This window comes from Ambystoma mexicanum, chromosome 9, assembly GCF_040938575.1.
Source record: "Ambystoma mexicanum isolate Mex_15411 chromosome 9, UKY_AmexF1_1, whole genome shotgun sequence".
NCBI lineage: Eukaryota > Metazoa > Chordata > Amphibia > Caudata > Ambystomatidae > Ambystoma > Ambystoma mexicanum.
Window position 1 is genome coordinate 967,108,417 of NC_090931.1, and position 17,834 is coordinate 967,126,250.

A 17,834-nucleotide genomic window follows, 5' to 3' on the forward strand; every position below is an offset into this window, starting at 1 on the left:
CACCTCCTCAGAGGTATCCTTCCTTTCCTCTCCCTCCCCCAGAAGCTCACTGTCTCTAGAGCCCGGGTTCTCTCGAAGCTGGACTACTGTAACAGCCTCTATCTAAATCTGCCTGCCTCTACTCTCCGCCCTTTGCAACTCATCCAGAACAGGACTGCGAGATTGTCCTTGGCCTCAAGCCTAGGGACCATATATCTCTAGGACTGAAATCACTACACTGGCTCCCAGTGGCTGCGAGGATCTGCATTGTCCACAAGGCCTTCTGGGGACTTGGCCCAAAATACCTTCAACTCTCTCTTCCTAAACATCTTCCTTCTCGAGCTCTTCGCTCATCCACCTCCAACTCCCTCAGGGTCAGCCGCTTCTCCAAGCAACGAGTTGGGGGTAGATCTCTCTCCGCAGCAGGGGCCTCCCTCTGGAACAGCCTTCCTGCCCCTCTGAAACTTGAGGAGAACCATCTCCAGTTCCGGAAGCACCTCAAAACCTTCCTCTTTGCCTCCGCTTTCTCTCCCTCTCTCCCCTGCTAAAATCACTGAACCTGCACTGAATCTGCAACTGGGCCACTCACCGATCTCGGTCCTTTGGCCCAGCCACTCTTTCTGCACTGCCTCCCTGCACTACAGGACTGTCTCTGTATCCTACAGCCCCTCCTCCCAGCACTTACCTTGCACTTGCCACCAGCTGGCCCTATTATTTATCTTGTATTCTTAACCCTGTACTGCACTTTTCCCTTCCCCTCTACCCTTGCACTTGCGCGATCTGAATGACACCTGGCCTAGTAGGATCGTTGTCTGTCTCCCCTTGTTCCCCCCCTTGCCTCGTCGCACCTTGAAACACTTGTGTATAGGCGCGTTACAAATGCCTTATATCATATAATATCATATCAATATCTGTGTATACATGTTGATCCTCGAACTTGCTCATGAAGAGGTTTGCAAGAGCACCCATGGAAACTCCCCTTTTCTGCTTAAAGTATTTGTTATTGAATATGAAGATATTATGTTCCAGGGTAATGGTTAACATTTCCTTCAGCATATTGACGTAATGATAATGTGAGGTTGTTTCCCCTTGGAATATATAGTCTGAGGTTTCAATAGCAGAGTCATGTCTGATTGAAGTATACAAGGCTCAGACATCCCAGATTTACAGGTTTGTAAGTGGACTTCCATTCTATGTGTTGCAAGATTTTTATCACATCTGTAGAGTCTTTAATACAGGCTTTGATATTCGGGACCCTTGGTCTTAATATATTATCAATGTATTCACTGATTTCTTTTCAGTGACCCAAACGATCCCATTAACAATCGGTCTGCCCTCTGGGATCTTTTCAAATGTTTTGTGTACTTTTGGTAAGAAATACATTGTCGGAACCACTGGGTGTTGTATTGACATATATACCCTTTCATCTTCAGTAATCAAGCCTTTAATTTCCCAAGTTTTGATCTGTTCAAAAACATAATTTTTAATTGTCAAAGTTGGTATGGCCTGAAGTTCCTCATAACACAGTGGTGTGGTTAAATGATTTTGTGCCATCTGAATATAGTCATTTCGATCCATAATGATTATTCCCCCCGTCATCTTCTTTAATAACTAAAGTGCGATCCATTTGTAATTTTTTTAGAGTTACTAGTTCTTCTTTCATCAGGTTATTAGTTTGTTTCCTTGGTTTGTGTTGTTTGCTTCGCTGTTCAAATAAGTTATTAATATCTGTTTGTACCACTTTGTAGAAGGCATCAATCATGTTTTCTTGTGCTAGTTGAGGAGTAAACTTAGATCTTGGTTTGAATGTTTCTGTTGGGATGCTAATTGGTTTAATTCTTAGTTTAGACAAAGTTTCATGTATCTCCAGGTCTTGTACTTTAAGTGATCTTAGTAAGTGAACATTCTCAATGTGTTGTATGGTCAAGGTACTAGGTACTGGTTTATCCTCCGTTGGTCGATATTGTCAAACTTGTGTTGCGAAAAATGTCCTTAGCTTAAGTTTACGTATGAACTTGAACAGGTCGATTTGTGCTTCAATATTGTCATATCTGTGGATGTGGGCAAAATATAAGCCCTTATTGAGGAGTTTTATTTCGTATGCTGCTAGGTCTTTTGAAGAAAGATTCATAACTAAATTATTCATTTCTTTGTTCCTGCAGCTATCTGAGCGCTGGCTCGTGTCAGTCGTCTGAATTCCACTAGAGCACTCTGGATTTCCACAATACTGAACCCCCCCTCCTTCATCTCTTCCTGGTAAAGGTTGCTGGGGATTGGTTGGTACAGTTGATTGAAAACTGACTTGTTTAGTGTTGGCAATTCTGGTTCCTTTTTTGAACCTCCGAATTTGATTTAAGAAACCTGATCCTTCAGTACTTTTTTCTGATTCCCCTGTTTCTTCTTTGTCAACATCAGAATCAACATCTGAGCTGGATGGTGACGTATTAGGAGTGTTCTCCTTTGATAGTGGTTTGGACATTTTTTTTTTTTTTTTAAATGCATTGACAAAATCTTCACGATAGATTGTTCATCTATGTAGAATTTGCGGACTTTCCGTATCTTTATCTCATCTTGATATTAATATAAGTTTTTTTTCCTTACGGGTTTTTAGTGCCTGGGTTTCTGTTATTTCCTTAGTGATAAGATCAATTTGTTCAGTTGCTCGCTTCTGTTCTCTGGTAGCATATTCAATAAGAATTTTTAGCATATTTATGGAACTTGTGTTGAGATTCTTTTCCCAATCTTCAGCTAAGTCTTTGTCCTCGTCTTTTGAGAAATCAGGGAAAATCAAAATACTCAAACCACGGGGTATAAATCCATTGGATAAGTAATTCTTCAATGATACAACTTCGCAGAATTTGTCAATTTCTTTTCTTGAAATTCGTTCCAATTTAATGAACTTGTATCGTAAATCTTCCCGTTTTGGGACAGATGATGAGAAACAATGTGCTGTGTCCCCCCTTTGGGTGAACAAATTTGTGGCATCATTTGTGCGTGTTAAGATATATTCGGCCATAGCAGCAGATATAGGCAGCACCGTAAGTTGGTTTTAGTGAACAAACCTGAGGGAGAGTAGTTATTTTTTGTACCAATTTAGATACAACTGTGCGCCCGATTCATGCTTGAATTCGTAAAATGGTGTTGCAGGTGAGTGTAGCAAGAAGAGGCAGTTTGCATTCTTGATCAAAGTCAACATTACTAGTACAATTTCTCCTGGGTCTAACAAATTCTCCTTTGGATATATTGTCAATGACTGACTTAAGGTGACAAATGGTTGCAAAACGAGTTGAATTGGCTTCTGTTTGTTTGCGGTATGTCTTTGTCACTAAATATTCCCCTGTGGCATAGTTGGTGAGGTCCAAGAAATCTATGGTTGTGTTGCTTGAAAGTTCTGTGAGAGAAATTCCTTGATCATTGTTGTTCAAAAAGTCCTGGAAATCAATCAGATCTTGGTCATTGCCATTCGATATTAGCAAAATGTCATCTATAAATTTGGCCCATAGTACAATTATGTCCAATATACAATTATATACATTTGATTGATCATTATTATATCAATTGGATAAGTGTGAACATGTTCATGAATTTATGTCACTTTGTCTGTGATTAATTAACAATATCACATTGACAGTATGAACTATCAATTCTTACTAGTTTATTAATTATGTGCATCTTTATATGTAGGTGACAATGTGAAGTACAAATCAACCTCACAGTGCTTTAATATAAAGACATACCAGCAATATTACCAACTTAATTATACCCTGAAGAATTTCCAATGAATTATAAACTTTGGTTTAATGGAAAGAAACATGTTGGGATCATTTAGGTCTTATTAATTGTGACCAGGCTATATACGAGTTATATATTGTTAGTTATTGTTGCATATGTTTTCTGTTTGATATGTTTTATTGACATTTTTCACATTTATATGTCTTTGTGTGGTGATTTGGTTAGTTATTGTATTGTTTATCCACCACAGTAGGATGTGTTTATATATTACAGTTGTAGATTTTTATATTGCAGGTAGTTTTGTCTGGTGTAGTTATCACTTATTGATCAGGATTTGATTGATTTTTCTATTTGTTCTATTTTTCAAATGTTCTGGTCTATGATTTTTAATTGAATTGACGTATTAACACTCTTTGCATTATGCTTTATACCTTTATTGTAATCGTTTTATACATAGATTTTACATTAATAACATTGTGTGATATAAGAATGCTATTGCATGGATGAGAAATGAATTCTTTCTTATCCATATGCTATTAATATAGTGGTCTGTTTGCAGTTTTCTTTGGTTCCCTACATAAGATGCACTTCATACCCGGTCTTGCCTTTTGTTATGTAATTTACAATCAACCCTGCAAAATCTAGTTTTTAGGAAGTTTTTTGATTATTTTTCAAAGATACAGTGTAGATGGTAGGAAAATGAACACATCAGTAATGAATTTTGTAAATAGTCAGTTTCTATTAATAAGCAAACCTTTAAGATGTGTGCAATTATTTTTCATGAGGGAGAATCCATTTACTGTGAACATTTCACAACATGGCTGTGTACAGAAGTAGATTGGCTTGTTTGGAATGACTCTATAGTCACACATCAAGCTAGATTGCCAAAGGGTTTAAAGACTGCTTATTTAATGTTGTTAGAACCAACATTTTAAAATATGTTTTATATTCTTTGTGAATATAAACATATAAAATAAAAGTTTGAAATGGAGGAATAGGGTAATACATGTTTTATGTAAAGTAGAAGATGGATTGTTACTTGGATGTTTTTTTTTTTTTAAATTAGTCCAAAATAAATTTAGAGACAATATGCTTCAGATTACATAAATTAGAAAAGAAAACAGCATTCTGCAATCTTCTACTTCTGTTTTATTGTGTAAAACAGTGCATATTTTATTATGTACAAGTGTTCCCTATAAGTGCCAGGTATTTGGAGTGTTAGGGAATGTAGAAGGTCATGGCTGTTTACATATGAAACAAGTAAACAGTCGGATGTAGTTACAAAAACCAATAAAGCACAATATATGTAAAAAAAAAATTACATCTAACTACTAATAAAAGTTTTAGGGAAGGATTTAGATATACTGTGTTTACTTTGTTATGTGGGTCTGCAGTCAAAATAGGGGCGCACACAACATTTTAAAAACGTATTCTAATTCAATAAAAAAATGAAAACAGCTTACTTTAAGTGTTAGTTTGTTCAATGTTTAAAGATGTTCTATTTGCAATGTGGATGTTTTCAGAAAAGTCATACAATGTATTGACTAATACACTGTGGCCATTTTTTAATAGTAGTTTATACACAATTGTCATTAGCTTCTTAAGTGTTTAGGTGGTCAAAAAAAGGATACACAGCAAATTTTGGGGGAAGGAAAGAGGGGGTGCAACAGGGGAGGAAACACATAAGGCTGAAACATATAATAAAGGGAATTAAAATAAAAAGGTACATATATTTTATGGGTATTATTGGTAAATAATTGAAACTTAAAAATGAAAAAACTAAAGACAGTTCATCTGGTGTTGAGATATTATGTACTCCCAATCCTTAGTTGTGGCACCTTCCTCAGCTACCCATTTGTGGTATTGTTCACACAAGACTCTAATACCTGAGATATTGGGAGTCAGTGAAAATGCAGCAAGTACAGTTGACACTGCTGCAGAAGTTGAGGCTTCATTCAGTGTTGTTGATGTCCCACTGGTGGATGAAGATGCTGGAGGTGGTGCTGATTTCTGTGCATGTAATGTATGAGCCCCATGCAGTTTTATTTTGTGCTGCTTGTGTGATTTCCGATACGCATCATCCACATCATCCCAGTGGCCTCGCACCAGATGATTTATCATGATTGATGTTCCCAGGTTTTGTGAGGGAACATTAGAAGGACCACGTCTTAGTGTTTTCCTACACAATGTGCACAGTGCGTCCTCTGCCTCTTTTTTAGAACAGTGTTGGTTCACCATGAAGTATCGCCAACTGTCTTTGGGTGATCTTCATTCCAGTTGTTTTCTTCCTGTGTGGTGACGCATTGGGGGCCATTGCTGCTGCTGCTGTCATGGTTGCACATGTTGGAATCTCCAATTGGGAAGAAAATGTAACAAAGAAAGGACATTAAATAGACAATGCCACAAAAAAGAAAACGTTTTTAAATTTTTTTTTAAAAAAGTAAAACAATAAATAGTCAAACTGAACAAATCACAAGACAAGAGAAAAGAGGATTAGGTAACATGTGGGGAAAAAGGAAAAATAATTAAAGGGTTAAAGTGTCAAAAGTTCTTGCAGTTACTTGGATAACCTTTCACTAACAAGCACTGATAGCAATGATCAATATAACGTTATTTTTGTGTGGGCTGGATGATTATTTGTGGCCACACGCCCTGATTGTACACTTTTGCATGCACGTATGTCCATATACAGTGCAGGCGTGGCCACGTCAATGCATTGCAACGTGTGATTGGACTGTTCGTTGACACAGATAGGTATCACATGTAGGCACGGAGCCAAAGTGTGTGCTATAATTGGCTGCTGCATCAGGCACGCAGATGCGTAACCGCGTTGAAGGAGCTCAACATCCTATTGGGTCATTTCATACATGTGGATTTCATCAAACAGCATGGGCGTAGCCGCGTCAAAACATTGCAACGTGTGATTAGACCATCCATTAATGTGGCTAGGAGTCGCGTGCTTGCACAGAGCCATAGCATGATATGATATGATAGTTTATTTATATGATATGATTGGCTGGCGCATCGGGTGTGAAGATATGTAGAGGCATTGAAGGAGCTTGATGTCCTATTGGGTCATTTTGCACATGTGGATTTCGTCAAATGGCATGGGAATAACAGGGTCAATGTATCGCAATCTGTGATTAAACCGTTCGTTGATGCAGATAGGAGTCACATGTATGCGCGGAGCCACAGCACATGATACCATTGACTGGCACAACAGACGTCAAGATGTGTAGCCACGTTAAAGCAGCTTGCTGTTCTATTGGGTCATTTTGCAGGCAAGGATTTCATCAATCAGAATTGGCGTAGTTGCGTCAATGCACTGCAGTGTGTCATTGGCTCGTTCGTTGATGTGTCATAAGGGTACCGCAGCCCATAATCTGATTGGCTGTTAAAAACAGTCACGAAGCTGCATAGCCGCGTCAACGTAGCTTTCAAAGTGTTTGGGCCTTCCATTGACACAGCTACTGCCACGTGCGGCTGCGACTCCTCATTGGGCGATGTGGTTGGTCAATAATTTAGGAGCAAACACATCATTGCGCTTGGGCATACCCGTGCGTACGGAAAACACATTTAAATTGGCTATATTGCGTAACTGCAGTTATACCCATTCTGCCAAACACCTTTTTCATGTTTTCTGTCATTGCTTTTTTATCTCTTGGTGGGTGAACTTCATTGTGAGACTTCAGGAACTTTTAAAAGCATTACCTTTATTGATCCATTCCTTTCTTTACCTTTCCTCTTCCTATACATTGTCTTGTGCTTAGTAGTTTGTCCATTTTTGTTATTTTAGCTTGTTATATATTGTTTTAAAATCTTTTGATATGAAGTGGCAGAGTCCTTCATGTGTTGTGTATTTTTACAGTTTTTATTTTTCCTCCACGGTCCTGCATTTCGAAATAACTACGACCACCAGTGATGATGAGGTGGTGTGGGTGGCTTCAGCTTTACCGCCATGGAAGAAACAATGTGCACAAAAAAACATAGCTGACAGTTGACAATATTTATGCATAAAGGACCAATACAGCAAAAAGTAGATCGAGGAGGTCATGTGTAATTTCTGCTGTAATGTTTTACGGAGGGGACCTTCACACAAGTTGTCACAAAGCTTGGGGACATCCGCATTAATTCAACATCTTGTCCATGTTCATTGGGATGAGGTTAATGTATCATATAGGAAGGCTCAAGTGAAACAAAGGTCAAAGCAAGATGGAGCAAGATCAGCACAGCAGTCTTTGTCATCAGACTTCCAATTTCATTAACAGCTATTTTCCACCAACTTACACCCAGCCTCAGTCACTCCTGCCTGCACCCGATCTTTCTAATTTTATCCTGATGTGCAAAACCTGTTACAGCTTTATCGAGGTCGGAGGTGGCGCCCTAGACGCTGGGGGCAAGGCTCCTTTAGAACATATGGGCAATTGCCAACCCAAGGTATATTTTTGAGTGTCAGTTTATTTTTACCTTATTCTTTAGAAATAAAGCAGAAAACAATGAACAAAATATAAAATTTCTGAAAAAAACTCAATGTTGTTTTCTTAACCATTTGTTATATGTGTGAATCCTAGTGTTTTTCCTTCCCAGTTCCTATCTCTTTTTTCCTTACCCCCGAAAACAGTCCTTTTCAAGGCCAGTTTTTCAGTTATGAAAATAGACAATAAAAACAAATAGGGCCTCATTACGAGTTTGCAGCAAAAAAAAGAAAAATACTGGCATGCCGGTGCTACCATGTCCGCCTTGCAGCCAGAATTAACGGTTTGTTCCGAGTCAGCGTGCACAGCATGCCTGTAATGGGCCCAAAACCCCACATACCGGCATACTCGCTGACGCTGACTACGATTCTGGCATCGCGCATACGGTTGTTACCGGCGCAGCTATAACGTCATCGCCAGAACAGGAAATGTACCGGCGGCCATTATAAAAACACAATCCATTGCAATCCTCAGTACATAGGAATGTGAACCAAACCATGAGCCTCTACTTAAACTGTCAGACATATCTTCAATACAACCTGCGGTTCACAAACACAAGCCTAGGTTCAGTGAACCTGAACTCAACATGCTTGCCAACACACTTGTTGAACACACTGCCGAGGTGTTCTGCACTGTTCTACGGTGCCAAACACAGACCCAGAAGAAAGCTATCTGGGAGGAGGTTGCAAGGAAGGTGTCAGCAGTGGGGATAACACGCAGGACAGTGCAGGACTTTAAAAAGAGGTGGGACTATCTACGTCTCTGTGTGCGCAACCTCCTTGCTGCCCAGCGCGCACAGGGCGCAGCCTCTGGAGGGGCCCCACCATCCCCTAGTAAACTGCAGGCATGGGAGGAAATGTGCAGCACTATCATGCACATGGAGGTGAGAGAGGGAGTCGGAGATGCAGAGGTAGGTGAGTGTCATCCAATGATGCCGGTGAGTCCCGATAATGCCAAAGTCACATCACACACCATGTAACCCCAATGCAAATGGCTAGGCCAATATGTCAAGTATGTTGAACCCGAGTCCCTGCTGGCATCCCACCCACCGTCAACCTCATTGCACACATGCACATTGCATTTGCCTGCAACCCCCACCCATACACCACTCACACATCGCACAGGTACCCTGTACTGCCCCCACTAATTCCATCTGCATGCACTGAGACACACATCCACCAGACAATGCACTACTGCTGTTGTCACTGCCGTGCAACCACATGGCCAAAGTCACGTCTGTGCCACATACTCCCCCGGCATATGACAAGATGCACACATCAATGACACATGTGACACACTTGTCCCACCCACCATGTCCCATCCCGCTAAATCACTATCAACGCAGCAAATCCATAGCCAGCAGTAACAGCTTCTCTATCCTTCTCTATCCAGTTCTCATCTGCAACGTGGTAAGAAAGTGGAAGGAGCCCAGGTTTGCTGTCCATTTGACGTTGTCTATGCCACCCCATGTCCGCAAAGACAACAGCAGCACAACAGAAAGACAAGAGAGATGCGTCACCTAATGGGAAGTACTACCCAATTGTCATTGACTCTGTGTACTGCAATAAGACTCTATCGAAGGCCCATAAATAAAAGTGAAGAGGGCCAAGAGTATACTAGGAGGAATGGGAGAAGGACAAACGTTGATGCAAATATTATAGGGATTGGATTGTTCTGTTTTTCTGTCTTCTCCTGCTCTCCTGGTTCCTAATGCGTTGGGGTAGTACAAGTACGCCTGCTAATGGTTGAAGTGTTACACGCACCAAAAGAAGTATATCTAGTATAGAAGTATTTTTACAGTGCTATCGGAGAAAGAGGGGACCTAGCATCTGAAAACGTATGGTAAAAGGAGATGAAGAGGGTTGGGCAAGGAAGCACCAATGGCACATGCTATGTGTTCTCACTCATTCGACAACTCGCAGGGACCCCGAAACAATTGCTGCCCCAAGAGGTGACAGTAGAGGAAGGAGGATTTCTGATGCATATGTCTCCACCAGCGCTATATTCCACGGGCACATCGTAGAAGTAAAATGAATAGATGAGGGCGAGGGGCTGTACAAAGACAACTATATACAACTATAAAGCATGGCCCAGGAGAGAACTACTAAGCACACAATACTAGAGTATAACACTGAAAGGACGCAGAATGGAAAACAGGTGATTACCATCCACAAGAGAATATTCTGTACAAATTTGTCAGGGCACAATATATTCTGGTGCCACACCAGACCCTTACTGTGAAAAAAGGGTTTGGTGTACCACAACAGAAAATGGGAAAGAGGGATGGTACAATGTTGCACCAAAGGGCTGGTGGGGTTCAAAGAGAGCGTGGGTAAGAAAATAGATGCTGTATACAGGAGAATATGGGATGATAATCTGCACGTCTTAACAAGGATAAATGAGAAACATCGCCCACTCTATATAAAACCGCACACAGGGAATCTTTGTGTTTCAGAACCAATGGGACGGTGGTGCTCGGGATGAACACTGTCTGCGAGAGGACGATGAGCATTGCGGCGTTGCAGAAAGCGACAGCGGCAGTGATGGACATATGATGGGCCCGCTGAACAAGAGTGCACGCCAAGCACCACCAGATTGGGGAGGAGTATGTGCAATGGTGACCCTCCACAGCCCTACATTGGTGGTGCCCTGTGCAGATTTGATGCCACTCAACAAGCCATCCACACAGAAATGGAAAAATAAAGCAAAAGGGCCAATAGAAACACAAGGAGAACAACCAAAGATAACAGGGAGGAAGACGACAAGTAATTATATATTAGCAGAATCCACCCACAGCTTAGACACTATCCCACCCCATTTGAAATTGTTCAGCAAAGCATATGGGTTTTTCACCTCTCTTCTGCTTCCTGGGGTGCAAACTGCAGCTAACGTGAAATGGATTCAAATAACATATTACGAGCTGCTCCAATTGCCTAATGCAGAACCGCTACATATTGGACATTATGACTGCTATGGAAAACGGCGTGTGCCACAAGATCAGGAGCACATGTTGCACAGCAGTACCCGCTAACGATGCAGCCAATGGGAGACTTACGAGAGCTGTCAGGGAGATACAAATGATACATGAAAGAATGATAAAGGAGACCCAGGACATCACATCAAACACCAGGCTTGACTCAATATTCGCTTGGGGCCCAGATTGCCTGGTTGCAATGTTCAAAATAACTGTCCCTGTGTTTGACGTGATGTTCTTCGCCACCTGCATCGGCACGTGGGTCATCGACCAGAGCAACTGACACCAGAAAAAAAGCCTATTACATAATGTCACCAAATAAAATTGAGCTTGGTAAAGTATTAGGCGAGGAACCTCCAAGCATGACTCAGAGTGAGGATGATGTAACATTAATATTTGCAGCACCGATTGAAGGGGGGAATGTGTTAAAGGTGCTAATTCAGCATGAGTATACCAACAAACTGCAGTCACATCATGAAAGAAAACCTTGGGGGGGGTGCGGGAGGTAGGGACACAATGTGCATGTCATAGGCCCGGGGAAACTCTTGTATGATATTTTTAGATATTGGAAAATCCCAGATAAACACATTTAGCAAGGATGCCCCCAGACAGGGCCTTGCCTGGAAAACATGCTCTGAACACATGATCAACCCACCACAGGATAGGGTGGAGGGAGCAGGACCTCAAGCTGCATGTCACAGGCAAACCGAAGCAGCTAAGAAAACCCTGGGTGATGTAATGACAGGGCAGCAAGCCAATCCTAAGGGCACCTCACATCCTATGGGAAGTGGACCCGAGCCAGTGAACCGTTCACATGATCTCAAGTGCCTATCAGCAGGTGGCTATGGGTAAGGGACACTGAACGGAGTGGTGTTCCTTGAAGGCTCATTCAAATGATAAGTCTTTGTGTGCCTCGGAGGTGGCCAGCCTTCAGAATATCCACCACAAGGTTTGCAAAGGCCGTTATCCAGCAGATTCTGTTTGAATGGCTCCCTTCCCATCAGAAGCAGGGTGTCTCGTGTTCCATTCTCAATGGTGCTGACCAATAGCAGTAAAATAAAGTTCTGGCACTAAGCACAAATGTTATTGTACTAATTGCAAAGTGTCCCTGGGAGGGGTGGGCAGCGATGTGGCACCACATGGGGATGCGATGAGTTGGGATTCTGTTGATCTGTTTGCTCCAATCATGTTTTACTCACATACGTTTAGCACTAAGGATATGACATAGCCTAGCCAATCAGATTCTTAGGAAACATCGAAAATATGAAATTATTGAATTGTTAGTGTTTTTAAATGTCTTCATCATTGTGTTTTGTAATACAAAATTAATGTTCACTGTATGCCCAGATGTCTGCTCTCATCAATCTGTTACAGTCCACGGTTCTGTTTGATTTGTGTTCACCCAGCTGTAATAAACAGTGTTGCTTCTTGACCAGTGTGTGCTCTTTTTTTAATTTTGATTTTTATATGGTGGGATCAGAGGACCCCAGACACAGTACCATTCCCTGACGTGACAATATCAAGAGAACTAACGAGACTATAGAGTGGTAAAACTGTATGGCATGGACTAGATGCCCTTCATGTAAATCCAGTCTGCGTCTTCACCTCAGCGAGATATATATTTTTTTCATTTCAACAAAAAGAAATCTGGTCCGCTTTTTGTGGCAACTTCCTTATCACACTCTATAGAATGCAATTACTGAAGGAGGTCACAGTGAGCAACCTTGGGTTAGCCGCACTGAAACAACTCTGACACAACTGTCGTCTTTCCCAAACTCCTGTTCCTACCTTATGGATATCTGAAGTAGCAGGGGAAAGACTACAGCTACCCATCAAATACATCTGCCGTCTTCTCCAACAATCCTCGGATGGAGGATAATGTTGACCCCGCCCCTCACGGTCCTGAGCCTCCTGACAGCACCAATGAGGGATCAGAACCCCCCTCAATCTTCCTTCCCTCAGCCGTTTCCTCGTACTATATAGGCTCCGAAAACTCCAGGACCATAACATTACCTGCCACACAGAGGGGAACCAGGCATCTGCACCTGAATATTCGGTATCCAGGCATTGCTTCGAATACATAGTTTCGCATGCCAAAGTTTTGGAAAAAAATGCATCGAAAAAATGCATTTTTTTGTAGGTAAAGGTTTTTTTTTTTACTATAATTGGTTTTAAGGGGTAAAGAAACGGGTTGGGGGAACCCCCATAAAAAAAATCAATCATTTTTTCGATGCATTTTTTTTTTAACTTTGGCATTCGAAACTTTTACATTCGATACAATCACTAAGAACCGAATATTCTCCACAAAGTTGATCCAAGCCCCCTGCTGAACTACACTAGCAGGTTTCCAATGCAGAGACATCAAGGAGCAATGAAATTCATTAAACACGTTGACTGACGAGTAATTAATTATATACATATACAGTTTTGTGTTGGTTTTTTTCAAGTTAATATCTGTATTGGACTTTTCCTGTAGCACAGTAAACACAAAACACAGGGCTTAGACACCATTCATTAAGTATGCTGACATAAAACTCCCTATATTGCATTAATATTTTTTTCTTCTTGTCATTGGAACAACTCGCTCAGATTACATCTCCATAATGTACATTTCTCGTGTTACAAAAACAAACCTCTCAGACGTGGCAGAACATTAGCCACCATTTCAGGACCCCAAGAATCACACTAATAAACACATCGGATATTTTCCACAAACAGAATCCCTCACATGACTGGTCAGCATGAGATCACAACTTAACCAGTCAGGATAATACAACTGGCATATTTTACCCTCACAATCAGAACTTTTCCATTTTCAGTTTTCCTTCTCTATTTGGTCCTATTGCGTATACAGTTAACTTGGCTTAGCCAAAACCAAGCATTATATGAAGGGGTACATAAAGGTTTTTGGAGCAAGGGCCTTCTCCTTCTAAGTCAAAAATGTTACCCTAAATCACCAAAGGAAATTCCTGCAATGTTTTGTGCCCACCATGTTTCTCGTTTGGTCCACATCCATCCAGTGATTTTCCCACTACGGCTGTATCGGAAAATCAATGTGAGTAGGCCAAAAACAATAGTTTTTTTTGTTTTCTTAATTACTTTTTCATCTGTTAATAAACTATTTTTTTTGTGGGAAATGTCATCCAAATCCGTCCAGCAAGTCAAAGGCTATTAGAAATAGAATTTTGGCAAAAGTCAACAGGTTTAACTATAGGGTGGCTATTGCAACCCCCTCACCTATCCCAGCTGCTTGCGACTCTTACTAGGCGTAAATTGCATATGGGAAGCTCCTGATCCATAACAGTTTGAACATGAGTAAATATATGGTCCACACTGCATTTTATCATTAGGGGCATTCCATCTCAATATGCCAATTTGACAATAAAGTATGTTCTGGATAATAGAAGAGAAGTGCCTTTTTCAAAAGTAATCCGAGCGAAGATCTGTGCCAGATTCACGAAGTAACATCTTAACATACCGCTAAGTATACATGTGAAAATTTAAAGCGTAATTCCAGAGACAGATGCTGAGGACTAAGGGCCTCTTTTGGCGTTGGGTGGTAACAGTAAATCAGGTGGCATTTCCGTATGCGGCCTGTATTACAGCTCCAAAAGATTGAGGTGTGGGCTATTTACAGCATGTGTATTCAGAGGATATATGTCGTAAATACTGACTGATAATGCATTTCAAATTTCTCAAACCCCTCCAATGTTTAGCACCACGCAGAGGTGGGGATAATCATTGCAAACCTGCAGAGAAGAGTTTTAGGTTTTGACCTGCAGTTAAAGAAAGTGCAAGGGTTTCCTTTCATTGCAAAGAAATAAATCCTGCTTAGGGACATCCAGAGGCAGTGAGAGCGGGAGCTTCTCTGAGGCAACCCTCTCACCAACCTTCCAGGCAACACAAAAAAGGGTCAGCAAGGAGAACTGATAATTAATACACGCCATTTCCACCCTCAGTATAGGGGGTAAATGGATTACAAAAAAATAGATTAATAAAGCATCAGAATCTCCAGAAATACTGCATGTGATAGTTCAAGAAATCCAAATCTGTTATCGTCCACCAATTAGTATTCTCATAACTATGATTTCCAAAAATACGACATGCGATAATGGCAGTATCGCTGATTGAAAAATCCACCTTAATCGAAATGGTGTTCAAAAATGTAAATAATGAAGATTATTCAGTAACCAGTTTCAAGTACTGTTTTATTTTTGGGAGGCCTACCCTGCTGCATTTATGTACAGTGCATTTACACGGGATATTCCAATAACCCCACATTAACCAGTAATACACACGGGGCAGAATGCTCTTCAGCAAGTGACCTCACTCATCCGTAAGACATAAAATGGAGGACTCTACCCATAATCCTCATGTATACGAAGCAGGGCTCTTGCTGCTGCCCTTTGATGTGCCCAGCTATGTAGCAGTCTATGCTATGATGTAGGTGATATATGACCAGCTGACAAGTCAACAGGTATCTGATGGCAACGTTCCTATTCGGTACTATCACACTGGCTACGTTTGAATTTGGAACTCTATTTGAGCTCGAACTCCATACATTCTTGACAGAAGGTAAACACCAGGGTTGGTTGGCATGCATAAGGACATCTTCGACATTTATTTTTCTCATAAGACCAGTTTTTTCACACACATTTTCTATTTCAGCTCATGATTGGCTAGCTGCAGCCATACACATGCCCTAGCCACAGGACTTGCAGAAAAGTCCACTATTAAGGACTTGGATATTGCACCTAAAGGCACAAAACAGCGGATTCAGTGGTTATAATTTAAATCACCCATTTCATTACATTTCCATTTTGCAAAACACCATCAGTAAAAGACGGGCAATGAAAAGTCACGAGACATAGTTTGATATAATACAAAAACTTTGGGACACTGCACTAATGCATACATGCAGCATACATAAGAGTCAGATCTACGATTTGTAAAGGATTCTGGAAACAATGAATTTCTGAACCAATACTTTAACGTAAATGAAAAATGACACCTTCAGGAATGTAAAAAGAAGTGTTTTTCACAAAATCTGAATGACGTTTTTGTCAAATAATTACACTTTGGTGGCAGCAGGCTGCCTTCTCTATATACACGCTTGGTGGGAACTTGCCTTTCACAGAATCAGCCCAGCGACTACAGACACACATTCTTTGCCACCATCGGGGGTAGTGTCTCGGTCCTTCCACTTTTTCCCCCAGCTTCCTTTCGCACGTTGTGGCTTGGGATCCCCACAGCTTCCTCTTCTGCTAAAATCACCCACTGTGTGGCGTGCCGCTCTTGGACTCTTCTGTCAAGGCCTCATTATTTTTCCTGGCAGATGTCTTGCATGTGTCAAGGTGCTCACAATTTTCCCTGCTCTCAATTGTGTTTGACCAACTCCCCCTTTGCCAACCTTTACTCTTGAATGCCTCCTTCTTTTACTTGGCCCATGCCAGCCCCTGGTCCACCCACCATGGTACATCCTCAACAGGACCAGTAGTCTGTTTTCTCCTCCCAGTGTTTTGTTTTGACGGATTTTGGGTTGTGAATCGCCAAACTGTATTTTTACTTTACACATGCAACACAAGTGGATACACATACACCCATACCTGGCGCCAACATACTTTCCTCATGAGGTAATCCCATACATCACAGTTTGCTTTGGAATGTTTGGTGTTCACGCATGGCCCTCGTTTGGGTTATGTTTGCCATGTAAATTATAGAAGAATAACCACTCTGCTAAACAGCGAGAAGAGGATGGAGAACACTTTCAAGCAAATGACTCAAATGTGCAGCAAGGAGAACTCTTCGGGCGATTGTGGTGTGGGCACTTTTGAAACATATCCCATGGATTCACATGATGAAATAGCACACTTCAAATGGGGGGAGCGACTGTGGAATTCAAGCTCTCGAGGAAAACCAAGGAGCACTGACTTTGAGGTGATGCCTCATTCACGCCCTCCTTCCATTCATGATTAGATTAGAATTCTTTGAACTTATTTAGAATTCCTTTCCCTTGTCTGCCGCTTCCACCTCCTCCCATTGTCTCCACTCCATCGATCTCGACCTATCTCCCTGGCCCACCCTTTCTGTTTCCCTTAGATGTCTCTGTCTTCGCTCTTGTCTTGTCTCACACTCCTCACATCCCTCACTGTACCCCAGCTTCTCTCTGATGTTCTTTTCTTTAATGCGCATGCCCAAAGAGTCTATAGACCCACCCATGCTAACCACACAGTCCAATTACACTGCAGACTAATTTGACTAGATCACGTTTCATTATCAGCACTTGTAAACCATTATGTCAGGGCTTAAAAACTCCATTCATGTAAAAGGTAGCGATCATGCCAGCCCTGCCTTTGCGATCATACATCAGCTGCTGCAGATATGTCTCTCTGCACTCATCACCAGGATGGCTTCTTGTAATTAGAAAGCTTCTTTTTCTGATTTTTCAGGAAGTGCATTCGGTCTACCGCATCTTAGCCGGGATCCTCAACACTGGAAACATAGAATTTACTGCCATTTCTTCGCAACATCAAACAGACAAAAGTGAAGTTCCTGACGCAGAAGCTTTGGAAAATGGTAATATGACATCCATTATTTCAGCGCTGTACTTGCATGTGTGTTTGCCATTCATGCGCTTTCAATGAGTATAACTCGCAGGAGGTAGTCAAACGGAA

At 41.4% G+C, this 17,834-nt stretch overlaps 1 protein-coding gene across 1 annotated transcript in view; it reads left to right on the forward strand.

Moving 5' to 3' along the window:
- MYO3B (myosin IIIB) overlaps positions 1-17,834 on the forward strand; it is a 3,387,754-nt gene that overhangs the window by 2,056,966 nt on the left and 1,312,954 nt on the right. Inside the window, exon 17 of the mRNA XM_069616181.1 lies at positions 17,610-17,736. Coding sequence (XP_069472282.1) covers positions 17,610-17,736 — 127 coding nt within the window. The remainder of the gene's footprint in view (positions 1-17,609; positions 17,737-17,834) is intronic.